Consider the following 13,657-nt stretch of genomic DNA (forward strand, 5'->3'; position numbering starts at 1 on the left):
ATACAGAAGTAACAAATCATATCTTATAACATTGCGGAACATATAGTGTTTTCTTTTTACAGATCACTCTGATATAGGGATCAAACTTATTTAAAACTGCTGTACTAAAGACTGATTTTTACAGAATAGCTATTTTTCCAGTAGTTTCATTTTCCTGTTTTCTTGTAATTTATTTTTATATTTTTCTACCGCTTTACTCTCATTTCCTGAAAGCGTTGACTCCTTACCAGGATATGGTTCCACAGACACTGGTTGCCCTCTAGCACCTTGCTCAAGTGGCTGTTCACCAAGGATTGGCAGGGTATTTGACCACAGGGAACATTGCAGTCAAGCCCCATTCTGTCTTCACCTGATCACATATGCAGTTATCTTATTCTCCCAATCCAAGAGGCATTAATTATAGTGTTCCCATGGCTTCCCTGGCTGATATCATTTAACTTAACACAGATTAGTGTTTGGATCAGGAACCTTCTTGCTCTGGTTGGCTCATTGCCAGCTTTTGGCAATTCTTTCTTGACCAGAGCTTTTGCTCTTTATATTACTAAAGTTGATATTATTGCTTGAGTATTATTCATATTTATTTTTTAATTGTCTTCAGATAATTGATGACTTGACAGATAAGTTGGAAAAGAGGGAAGCACAGTTGTTGTCTGTTAGCAAAGATAAGGCAGCATTGGAGGAAGCAATTGATAACCTGAAAGAGTAAGTAGGTTTTATTAAAATCTTACTGTTTTAGCTCTATAAGACAATAACTCACAAAGGCTTGTAGAAAAATACTTTGAAAAAACTGAACGACTTTTGTATACTGTAGAAAGTACAGAGTGGCACAATTGTTCATTAGTTTATTACACATTTGGTCAGCTGAATAAAATAAATGACAGCCATTCGTTGGTTCATTCCACTGGGCAATGCCTTGACCAATCAGAGTCAAGCTGCCTGGTTTAAATTTCAAACAAAGCTTGGCAGTTAACAGTCAGTCACGGTAAACTGGTGCATTCTCTATGGCAACGCCTCTACCAATCAGAGTTCACTTGCCAACCAATCAGCACTCATTTCTCATGCAGTATAAGTTGTTGTTTTCCCTTATATTGGTTATTCATGCGTATTGTCCTGATGAGTGCAAGACGAAAAGTTTTGACAACATGACCCTATTTTCAGCAATTCTCTTACTCATTTATGTAAAATTCTCAACTCTCTGTAGAAACCAACAGCAGGCCCTTTCCTTTTGTTTTGCTCTTTTTTAGTATTTGCTCTTGAATATGGTAATAATTCTAGTATAAGTCCAAAGCATGTTTTTCACATCAAAATGACTACAATCTTTTATTTACAGAGCATTTATCTAATGTGTTTATAGTGTTGTTACCAGTCTTTTTCAAAACAAATATTAGAATCAATATACTCTTAAGAAATATTGTGCTTCGGTTTTAATTCATCACCTCAGATTTCTCCCATGATCAGTGACCAACCAGAACTTTAATTCAATTTGATAGCTTCCTTCAGGTGCAATTGAAGCTTGGAAAGACAAAGTCTGTAATTCTACTGGTGGATGTTTCCTGCTTTTCAAGTATTCAGGATATGAAAAAATGTATGTCCAGTATTACTCTTCACTAAAGTCCTAGTACAGCACTCGGCTAATAATGTATTTAAGCTTCAGCTATAAGTGACAATAATGATATAATAGGGAGGAGTAAGGAAGCAAAGTGGGTTGTGTTGCACAGCTCCATTGTCAATTATAGGTCCTGTTCCTCCATAGTTTTTTAATAGTACTAAATCATAGTTCCAGCTACTGTCCAGCATAGTGTAAGAGTAGCTTGATATGCTAAAGCTCAAAGTGCCCTGAAATTTGTGAGAAAAATCAGATTTAGTGATCCTGAGTTCAGTTTCCTGATGGTGCATTCTTGTTACCACTGCCCTTCGGTTTTGTCTGGAAGTAAGATTGTCATTTCTGGTAAGGTTGTGCTAGTTTCTGTTGATCCTCAAAGTTTATAATTTCATTACTAAACACAAAGATACTGATTTAGTTTTCCTGTTGTGTGGTAATTAATGCCAGTCTGTAATTTTGAATACCATCAGCAATGGTTGTTAGCAAACTCAAGGTCTTAACCTCATATTTAAAAATATATGTTTTTGTTAATGAAGTGAGATGATTAGACTGAAGGAAGAAAGCAACAGCATCTCATCAATAAAAGATGAGTTCGCTCAACGCATTGCAGAGTCTGAAAAGAAAGCCCAACTTGCTTGTAAGGAAAGGGATAACATTAAAAAGGTAAGCAGAGTTGTTACCATTCTTTGAACTTTCTTGTGTTCAAATCTAAAATGCAACATTAAAGTTTCTGTAGAAATGTGTGAAAAATAAAGCATAAACTGTGGGCAATACTGATAAAGAGAAAATGTTACAATTACTAACTTTCCTTTTTCCTGCATTTTATCCATGGGGGTGGGGAAACGGTTGTGGGGGACAGCTTTAAGAGGGAATTCCTAATAAAGTTATTAAAGTGACACTTGATTTTGCTATCAGTAGTTGGAATGGAAATAAATTGTAAGATTTGTAAAGATGTGAGTATTTATGTGTGAAAATATATATATAATATATATATATAATATGTAATTTTTGTTAATATTTTTCTTCTCTGTCATTTGTGAGCTTTTAGGAATTAAAGACTACGAAGGCAGAGCTGTCCACTAGATTTACCTGTAATGAAACAGCAGATCTAGTGCGAGAGAAAGATGAGCAGATCAAAGGGCTGCTGGAGGAAGGTAGGAAAAATGTGGTATAAATAGAAAAGTATTTAAATGGTATAATAAGGTGTAGCTGTATTCAATGTTTGTAACATTCCCCAGTATTGACATACCACAGCTTAATAAGCAGAAAAAGATTCTTGAATAATACCTGAAAAAAATTTGACCAGACCACAGTCAGAGACCTGCACTAATGAAGTATACTCTAAGGTAGCAGTTGTTGTACTGGTATCTGCTAGCATGGTCTCATAGCTCACTGGCTCAGATATTACAATGATACAGTACTAAGCAAACCCATGCATTTTGTTTTGAGAACTGTTTTAAAGCATTCAAAATGGGCATGTTTCAAGAAGCATACACTGAAAAGTTCAGCTCAGTTTTTTTTTAAAGTACATATCTCTTGTATCACAATTTAATTCTTAAACAAACTGCATTTGAAAACTGAAAAGTAAGATTTTATTACAATTGTCCAGAAAACTGCATAAGAGCATTTAATTATAGAATCATAGAATAGCTACAGCACAGAGGAGGCCTGACGACCATATGCTGGCTCTCTGCAAGAGCAATTTAGCTAGTCCTACGGCCCCACCCTTTCCCCATAGCCCTGTAAATTTTTTTCCCCCTTCAGCTGCTTATCTAATTCGCTTTGAAAGCCATGATTAAATCTGCCTCCACCATCCTTTCAGGCAGTGAATTCCAGATCATAACCACTTGCTGTGTTAAAAAGTTTTTCCTCATGTCACCTTAAATCAGTCGCCTTAAATCAGCGTCCTCTAGTTCGCAATCCTTCTGCCATTGGGAACAGTTTCTGTCTACATACTCTGTCTAGACCCCTCTGGCCTTTGAACACCTCGATTAAATCTCCTCTCAACTTTCTCTGCTCCAAGGAGAACAACTTCAGCTTGTCCAATCTATCCACGTAACTGTAGTCCCTCATCCTTGGAAACATTCTCATAAATCTTTTCTGCGCCCGCTAAGGCCTTCACAACCTTCCTAACGTATGGTGCCCAGAATTGGACACAATACTCTAGTTGAGACTGAATCAGTGTTTTATATAGATTTGTCATAACTTCCTTGCTTTAGTGCTCTATGTCTCTCTATTTATAAAGCCCAGGATCCTGTATGCCTTTTCAACTGCTTTCTCAACTTGCCCTGCCACCTTCAGTAATTTGTACATATGTAACCCCAGATCTCTCTGTCCTGCTCCCTCTTTGGAGTTGTATCCTTTATTTTGTATCGCTTCTCCTCGTTCTTCTAACCAAAATGTATCACTTTACAGTTCTTCGCATTAAATTTCATCTACCACTTGTCTGCCCATTCCACCAGCCTATGTCCTCTTGAAGTCTATCACCATCCATTTTTGTCTTTTGCAACAGTACTGTAAAGAAATGGACTTTTATATAGAGCAGTTCACATCCTCAGGATGTCCCAATGTGCTTCACAGCCAGTGAAGTGCTTTTGTCATGTAGTTACTGGTGTAATATAGGGTGACATCTAAGACAAGAAATAATGTTAATGTGTATAAATAATCTTATGGGGAGCTGTCTCAATCCCCTCAGTTCTTTATCATGTATGCTTACTGTAGGTATCTCTACGTATTAACTTTTTTTGTCTTAGAAGCATAGATTTTTGTTAGGCTGCAAACCTATATATGTCTGTGAGACAATGGGCTGAATTTTGCTGCAGAAATCATGGTGAGATTAACAACGCTCCTCATTATTGAAGTGTAATGTGTCTCAACTTCCATTGACTGTGCACACGCACAATTAAACACAGAAATCCAGAGGTTGCTGCCCAAATTGTCCTGTACATCCTCCAAAAGCTGTGCAAGATTGATATTGTGCTGTGAGACTTGACATTGAAATACATGGAATGGCATGAGGTTGCTGTTCTTACATGACAAAAAAAAAAGACTTGCATTTATATAGCATTGTTCACGACCACCAGATGTCTCAGTGCTTTACAGCCATTGAAGTGCAGCCACTATTGTAGGCAGCCAATTTGCATACAGTAAGCTCCCACAGATAGCAGTGTAATAATTGCCAGATAATCTGTTTTTCTGATGTTGATTGAGGGATACATTTTGGCCAGGATACCAGAGAGAACTCTCCTGCTGTTCTTCAAAATAGTGCTATGGGATTATTTACATCCACCTGAACGGATAGACAAGGCCTGTGTTTAATGTCTCACCCGAAAATCGGAACCTCCGCTGGTGCAGCACTCCCTCAGTCCTGTAGTGCCAGTCTTGATTTATGTGCTGAAATCCTGGAGTGGGACTTGAACCCGGAACTTTGTGACTCAAGAGGGGAGAGTTCTGCCAAATAAGCCACAACTGACATGTGATACTCACCAAATTTGCCAGAAAATGTTGAGGCTTGTCCATTCCGGTGTAATTCAATATTTAGTGGCTTGATGAGTCTTAATTACTGCCAACAACCTCACTGGCATGAAAGCCTTTTACACATGTGGAGTCTCATTCCTCAAATTTTAATCATTGTTAGAAATTTAAAAAAATAAAAAAGTAACTTTTTACCTCTCTCTCTTAATCCAATCTTATTTTGCTTTGTGCACCTGATTTGACATTGAATTAAATATTTAAACTTGCACTTTCTGGTTCAGACTCTGTGCTGCTCATTAATGATTCGTCAGTCTGATTGGTTAAGGAGACATGCCATTGTTTTCCCTGTTCACACAAGTCTCTGACCCCCCCGGGAGGTCGCCATGGCATTTTGGTTCTTGTGCAAAATCCCATAGAATATCTGCAGGCAAGTACAGGAATAATGAATGGCTGGTGCCGTTCGTTCGCCATTGACTGCAAAATCTGGCCCATTGTTTGAGAGCGATATTTTTTAGATACTGTAATTAGATGTGCCCATTTTAGGAGCAATCAGAACTGCTGTTATTTGATTTGTTAGGTTGAATATTGAAATTCTTAGCTTGTTTCTTAAATGAGCATGAAAGTAAGTTCTATTGGTCAGTGTGTAAAGACTGTGCCTTATCACAGTACATGGTACAAGTACTTGCTATGCATTTTCACTGACTCCGAAGGTTACTTATTTCTAAATCTGTATTAGTTGATGGAAACATTAGGTTCAAAAAATACTCTCAGAACAGTGGATTTAGAAATTCCATCTCCATAAGAGCATTGAAGGTGCTGAAGAACAGGGTGAGCTGAATAATTTTTTCTTTTGTTCAGTACCAGATTACTTAGTCGAGGAATAATGAATATATGGGCTTCAGTTGCAATTTGTTTTTGCTTGAAAATTATGTAGACCTTTTGTTCTGGGAAGAGTTTTCTTTTGATAGGTAGAAACTATGACAAAGCAACACATGTTTTACTTTTAACACAATGTTAATGATTTCAGGAGAGAAGCTTTCCAAACAACTCCTGAACAATTCAAACATCATAAAGAAACTAAGGGTTAAAGAGAAAGAAAATGAGACTTTGGTTACAAAGCAAAGCAAGAAAACCAAAGAGCAAGAGGAGGAAATTAAGCATCTGCAGCAGGTCAGTGAATGAAATTCATGCTGTTGAGAGAAATTGGCCCACTATATTAAAATATTATTTTAGTTAATGAGCAATATAAGCACTTCTGAAATACCACAAATGGTTTGATAAGGAGGTTGGTTGATATTCAAGTCTACACGCTTAATATTCAGTTTTTGTGCACACTTGGTGCAATAGACAATGGCAAACATTGTAGGATATTTCAGAAGTAATGGGAAATTATCTGAAGTTATACTTAAAAATCTCATTATCGCAAGGTTGCATTTAATAACGGTATTTATGTTTATGGACAGTGAGACAAATAAAAATAAATCACTTGACACTTTTGTGGTTTTACTGCAGGTGCTTGATGGTAAAGAGGAAGTAGAGAAACAGCATAGGGAGAACATCAAGAAGCTGAATGGTGTTGTGGAAAGACAGGATAAAGAGATTAGCAAGTTGCAAATTAATATAGAGGAGCTACAGGAAAACAATCGCAGCCTTCAATCTGCACTTGACAGTTCTTACAAGTAAGAGAATAGGGTACATGTGGATTGGTTTTCTTTGCTAGACAGTGCCTGCAGATCATGAACTTGGTGGTGGGGCGGTGGGAGAAGAGAAACTTAAATCTTGCATGTTACAGTTCTTTATTTAATGTTCAGAGAGTAATTGTATGTATTACGGTGAATAGTTACTTATTCCCCCAAATTTGGGAGCTGTTTTACCTTGACCTCCTGCTTTTAGGTCCTCCAAACATCAGCATTTCCCACCTAAGAGAGACAAAAAAACAACCTTTTTTTTTATTCATTCATGGGATGTGGGCTTCACTGGCCAAGCCAGCATTTATTGCCCATCCCTAATTGCCCTTGAGAAGGTGGTGGTGAGCTGCCTTCTTGAACCGCTGCAGTCCATTTGGGGTAGGTATACCCACAGTGCTGTTAGGAAGGGAGTTCCAGGATTTTGACCCAGCGACAGTGAAGGAACGGTGATATAGTTCCAAGTCAGGATGGTGTGTGACTTGGAGGGGAACTTGCAAGTGGTGGTGTTCCCATGTATTTGCTGCCCCTGTCCTTCTAGTTGGTAGATGTCGCAGGTTATGTCGCCTCCCATAGGCCTTACTTCAAGCTCTCTGCAACCAGTTGCTTTAAAATGCATAAGATCTGTCCATGTTCATAGTTCCCTCCTCTCCCTTCAAGAGACTACTTTCTAGTTGAGTTTGTGGACTTTCCAGATCAAGCATGGATCTCACTGGCACTCTTGCATAGTGACTTTGAATCAGAAAGCACCCTTGAGCCCTGTCAGCTCTTTGCTACTGGGTCCAGCTGCTTCCAAACACCAACTGCTGGCATCTCTCTCTCTCTCTCTCTCTCTACTTCACCCCAGCTTATTCCAAAATACCAACAGAACTTTTTGTGAGCAATCACAGGTAAAGGTCCAGACCAAAAGGCATCTCCCTGAATAATCTATCTCCATAGCAGTGTGGCACATTTGGGATGTCCCAGATAGAAATGTAAGCTAATTAACTCAAACTCCAAAACATCCCTTTGATTCTGGCTATCCACATGAATAATTTATACCTCAGATGGGAACATCTGCAGTCTCTGCAAACTTTTTGGCTCCATTAAGAAGCTACAAGAAGGGTCACCCATTATTTAGTGTTGTTAAAATTCTAACTCTGACCTCTGTAAATAAACATGGACCACTCTTTGATTTGTAATTACCTGAGTGGCCTGGCAACTTCTGAATTCTAGAATTTCAATTTCCTTACATTTACAAATTTAATTTCCCAAAACTAAAAGTGACCTCTTAAAAATATTAATATAAACCATGAAACTAGATGATCGTAACATGTGTCAGAATCTGCTTCTGGTCCCAAGTATATTTCTTCGAGTAAAATGTTCTCTATAGATACGTTGTAATTTGTTTCATCACATTGCCTATCTTAACTTTCTCATCTTCAGAGAGCTTGCTGAACTGCATAGGGCCAATGCAGCTAAGGATAGTGAAGCCCATGAGGCAGCTTTGAGTCATGAGATTAAAACAAAGGAAGCATTGTCCGTGGCACTGGAACAAGCCCAGGAAGAGGCCAGGCAACAACAGGAAGCACTTGCAATTCAAGTCAGTATAATTGTTTTGGCTTTTATATGTTAAAAATAATCATTAATATACTACAGATACATTTTTGATTTATAAATTAATTTTATGCAATAGCCAAAAATTTAGCTATTCTATACACTACAAAAATTAAACTATGTATAATGCAGCATCTTTTGAAAATCTTCACTATAGTCTAGATAAACATATCCAAAAAAACTTCAACCCATCTAATTAAAATTTTTATTCTACTGTGAAGTGGGCACATGTGAACTTGGGTAGTGAGGTGATTGTTGGCAGGCTACTTGAATATGGGCAAAATACTCCAGATTCTGGAAATCTGAAATAAAAATAGAAATTGCTCAGCAGGTCTAGCAGTATCTGTGGAGAGAGAAATGAGTTAATGTTTCAGATCAATGACCTTTCATCAGAACTAGGAAAAGTTAGAGATGTAACAGGTTTTACCAAGTGAAATGGGGAGGATGGGTAAAAGAACAAAAGGGAAGGTCTGTGATAGGATGGAAGGCAGGCGAGATTAAATGACAAAAGAGATGATGTTGCAAGACAAAAGGGAGTAAAAATGGGGCAAGTAAAGAAACAAAAGATGTGTCTGGAGGAGCTGCAAATGGCAAAATGATGTACAGCTACCACCCGAAAGCAATACAAAGGAACATCTCTAACTTTTCCCAGTTCTGATGAAAGGTCATTAACCTGAAACATTAACTCTGTTTCTCTCTCCATGGATGCTGCCTGTCCGGAGGAGTATTTCCAGCATTTTCTGTTCTAACTTGACCATGGGTTCTGTTGTCAATTTGCACTTATGCTTGTTAGACAGCACAAGGATTCTGTTCTCTTTTCTCGTGTCCCTATTGCCTGAACTAAAACTAAGTAATGTAGTACAGATCAGGAATGAAAGCTGGGACAGCTTTACTATGCACCGGGCCATATTGTTCATGATCAAAGATGACAGAAATTGGGATGGTGGATGGGGAATCACTTTTGGGAACTGACATCTTATAAGCATACACATTCACTCAAGAGCACTTCGACTTTTATTTCTATGCTTACATTGCAAGTAATATGAGTGTTCTATTAACTGCGAAGGTAGGTAGCATTTTGTCTCCCAAAATGGTGAGCTTCTGGTCTTAGCACAGCTAAGCAGCAGCCAACTGTTGTCCAAACTGGAGAGAAAGCTGTCTTGGGTTTGCTGTAGTTCAGCTGCTAGTAGCAGACTTAGAATGACACTGATGGAGCACGCGAGTTACTTGGCCTTTCCTCCCCAGTTGTTACCTGGCATGGGGAGAAGAAAAGGCTGTTAAGAGCAAATATCCTGAAAGGGGCACGATGTGCTTACATATTGTTCCGCTTAAAAGTTATTTTAAAAAATAATTAACACATGATTCAGTACATTCCAAAATACTTAAATTTGTATGTTAATTATTGTGAACAACTAAGACAATGTATAAATGAGAATTCTGTACATTTCAGTTTGTAGCTAAATTAATAAATTACAAAAAGTGAATTTAGTACCAAGAAGTGAAGTGTACATTTTGCATGGGATAATAGACGTGTTTCTGTTTGGTTTGGTAAAGGTGGCAGACTTGAGACTAGGTCTTCAACGAGCTGAACAACAACAAGCCAGGAAAGAGGATTACTTACGTCAAGAAATTAGCGAATTGCAGCAGGTAAATGTTTTCAAATTTTGGCGGTGGGGGACTTGGAAGACAGAAATCAGAAAGAAAGCGATAATAGTAAATTTGGATTTTGTAAAGTATTTTTCTAACTGTATGTTTAGTGGTTCTACTAATGTCTCAGCAAGTTTAGTTAGTGAGTCGCTGGCTGAAAAGGTCTCCAATTCACTCTCTGATTTATGTAGTTAGCTCGGTGATGGTAGGGGCACTGTGATTGGCCTCAGCATCACTGGATTAGGAAATGGGAAAATTGATCAGAGTTACATCCATAATTGCTGTCACGAGACCTGCTGGAAGTGCATGTCTGTGAACATTGGGTGAGATCATTGAGATTTGCTGTGATACGGATTGTCAAATAGCCTGCTGATACACACGGTCAATGTTCACTTATGAATAATGCTCACTTGGATGAGGCACTGACAATGAATGATGCCTGTTGAACTGTATCCAAAAGAAGGCACTGTCTTCAGGAAAGGAGAAGAGGGGAAGGTTATTGACAATGAATGAAAAAAGTTAGGCATTTTGCTCAATTTGTGTTTTTTATGTTCTTCAGTAAATCATGTCTCAATTGTATCTGATCAGGACTGTACTCTAATCCCAATTAAATGAATAGGTGAAGAACGAAGCTACATGTGCTTCACTGTTAGTGTTAAACACAGCATAGTACTTGATTTGTATACAACTGGGAGACTGATGCAGAACTGTCTTATGGATTTGTATGTTGAAATACCACAAAATATCTCTGGTGTCAACATGGAACTTTGAATGTTTTTTTTAATTTCAAATATTCGTAGACCATTTTCTTTGTGGCTCATATGCCCTAGGACTTGGGGAAGGGAAACAAATGTGAAGGTAGTACTTTCCATGATCTCTAGCAGTGCTGCTGTGTGACTGTTCGATTTTAAATTAGGAAACAAAGTAACTTCAAAAATAGGGAGCAAGCAGTGGAGTAGCTGTCCATACTCTATATCTATCTGTACATGTGATGAACCTGAAAGCAGTATGTAGTAAAGACTGATGTAGTAAAGACTGATGTAGTAAAGACTGATGTAGTAAAGACTGATGTAGTAAAGACTGATGTAGTACAGACTGATGTAGTACAGACTGATGTAGTACAGACTGATGTAGTACAGACTGATGTAGTACAGACTGATGTAGTACAGACTGATGTAGTACAGACTGATGTAGTACAGACTGATGTAGTACAGACTGATGTAGTACAGACTGATGTAGTACAGACTGATGTAGTACAGACTGATGTAGTACAGACTGATGTAGTACAGACTGATGTAGTACAGACTCTTGCTGCAGTTATTCTTGCATGCAGTTTGAGTATTTGTAAGCGTAAATGCATTTCATTGCACATATTTGCTTAATTTGAAGAGGATTAAAGTACCATTTAATCTAAAATTTTAACAAGTATGAATTTTTATCAGAGACTTCAGGAAGCAGATAATCGCAACCAGGAGCTGAGCCAAAGTGTTACGTCCGCAAGTAGACCGCTGCTACGACAGATTGAAAACCTGCAGGCCACCCTTGTGGCACAGTCAACATCTTGGGAAAAACTGGAAAAGAACCTGTCCAATCGACTCAGTAAGGATTAAATATTTATTAAAGTTCTGGCTATAGTGATTGTCGCATAAAATATATGAACCTCAAGCTTATTTACTAGCTAGTCACGTGCATTTTCCAAAAATATGACCAGATATTTGTTAGTAAGATTTTGTAGAATATCAATATATCTTCTTTGGGGTTGCTCATAGTCTGGGCTTGAAGTGGCAGGTTTAATATGTATTCTTCATTACAGTCATAATACATTCATAAGAAATTCAGACCTAGGCTTTAAGCTGCATCTTCCGAACTTCGTTATCTCTTCCTCTCAAATCAAAAATTTTGCACTGTGGGATGAAGTGGGAGAAAGTCACTGCTGCTTGCTTCCATTAAAATCTTAACAAATATCACATGGCATTTTGGGTATATTTAATGTTTTTCAAATGGCAGGTTCAAATAGGGCCTTTCTGCTCCATCTGCACTATATTAAAGCTGCTCACATTTCTGTAAGATAGCTCAGATAGCCAAACCAGCAGCCAGATAGACCTATGAGATCTGGGGGGAATCTCCCTCCCAGCATCTAACTTAGCTGGCTCTGGTTCCACTTCCCCATAAAAAAGTTACTACTGGCTCCATTTGTGCTCTCATTCAATTTTTCCAAGAAACAGCATGTTTTAAAAAATGCATTATGCTTACCAACACTTCAAAACATTTGGAAGTGTAATTTGAAATAAGACTGTTGGTGCGTAGAGTACAAGCTGTTGAATCCAGCTGTTCCTCTCTTCACTGGCAGCTATTTCCCATTATTAAAACATAAAGATGTAAGTAGTGAATATGAAGAAAATTGACATGCAGACTTGATGGTCATCACAAAACAGATTCAGTGGCTACAATCTAGATGAAAGACGCATGGGATGTTATTGTAAAGATATATTGAAATATCTAGCAGTTTTTAAGTGCTTAGTTATCAAAATGACAGCCAATTGAAACCCAAGAGCTGTTCATCCATGCTTATCCACTAGTTTTTTTCACAAAAAAATCTTAACTTTTCTCTGTTAGCTGATGGTCAAGCTCAGCTTGCTGCTGCTATGGAAAAGGAACGGTCAGTGTCAGAAGAGCTTCTTACTCTTAGAACCCAAGTCTCCTCATTGGATTCACAAAACAGCTTGTTGCGTCAGGAGAAAAGCAGGCTACAAGCTCAATTGGAGTCCGAGAGAGTCAGGCTTGAGAAGACTGAAGATGAAAGCAACAGGCGAGTAAATTGAAAATTTCACAGCTAATGTACAATTGTAGAACTGCAGCGTAGAGGCTATTTGCCAATCTAACCTGGAACCATCAAATAGAATTCTTTTATATTTCAAATAATTTTCTTTTAAATATGTGATGGTCTTGGCCTTCGGAGCAATTTTGGTAAGGCTTTCCATGTCCTAATAATCCTTGCAAAAAAGTTTTCCTAACTTTCCCTTTTATTGACATATCCCTTGTTACCAATGTCACCAATTGACATAAACGGTTTTTCACTACACAAAACCATTCAGAACCATAGAGTGGTGATATTGGGAGGAGTTCAATTATCAAAGTATCGATTGGGATAATTTTAGAGTAAAGGGAAAGGAGGGGGAGGAATTTCTGAACTATGTTCGGGAGAACTTCCTTGACTAGTATGTTCTCGGTTCAATTAGAAAGGAGACATAGCTGGTTCTGGTGCTGGGGAATGAGGTGGACCAAATGGAACAAATGTCTGTGAGAGAACACTTGGGTAAGAGTGATCATCATATCCTAAGGTTTAGATTAGTATGGAGAAGAGCAAGAAACAATCTAAAATCGAACTTCTAAATTAGAACAGGGCTAACTTCAATGGGATGAGAGGGGATCTAGCCAGGGTGAAACAGAATCAATGTCTGACAGGAAAAACTGTAACGGAACAATGGGTGATCTTTAAGGAAGAGATGTTTCAGATACAGACTAGGCATTCAAACAAGAGGGAAAGGCAGGGGAACCAAAGACAGAGAATATGCTGAAACAAAAAAAGGTGTATGATGTATGTCAGGTGAATTCTTCAAGCAAGAACCAGACCAATTACAATAGTTGAGAG

General features: G+C 38.0%; 1 protein-coding gene across 2 annotated transcripts in view; it reads left to right on the forward strand.

The window, feature by feature from the left end:
• The window catches only part of tmf1 (TATA element modulatory factor 1), a 59,754-nt gene that overhangs the window by 16,915 nt on the left and 29,182 nt on the right, over positions 1-13,657 (forward strand). For both annotated transcript variants that reach the window (XM_068051547.1, XM_068051548.1), the window contains exons 3-11: positions 599-702; positions 2,140-2,266; positions 2,652-2,757; positions 6,105-6,247; positions 6,590-6,756; positions 8,188-8,344; positions 9,913-10,005; positions 11,448-11,604; positions 12,622-12,814. In XM_068051547.1, coding sequence (XP_067907648.1) covers positions 599-702; positions 2,140-2,266; positions 2,652-2,757; positions 6,105-6,247; positions 6,590-6,756; positions 8,188-8,344; positions 9,913-10,005; positions 11,448-11,604; positions 12,622-12,814 — 1,247 coding nt within the window. The remainder of the gene's footprint in view (positions 1-598; positions 703-2,139; positions 2,267-2,651; positions 2,758-6,104; positions 6,248-6,589; positions 6,757-8,187; positions 8,345-9,912; positions 10,006-11,447; positions 11,605-12,621; positions 12,815-13,657) is intronic.

This window comes from Heterodontus francisci, chromosome 19 (genome assembly GCF_036365525.1).
Source record: "Heterodontus francisci isolate sHetFra1 chromosome 19, sHetFra1.hap1, whole genome shotgun sequence".
NCBI lineage: Eukaryota > Metazoa > Chordata > Chondrichthyes > Heterodontiformes > Heterodontidae > Heterodontus > Heterodontus francisci.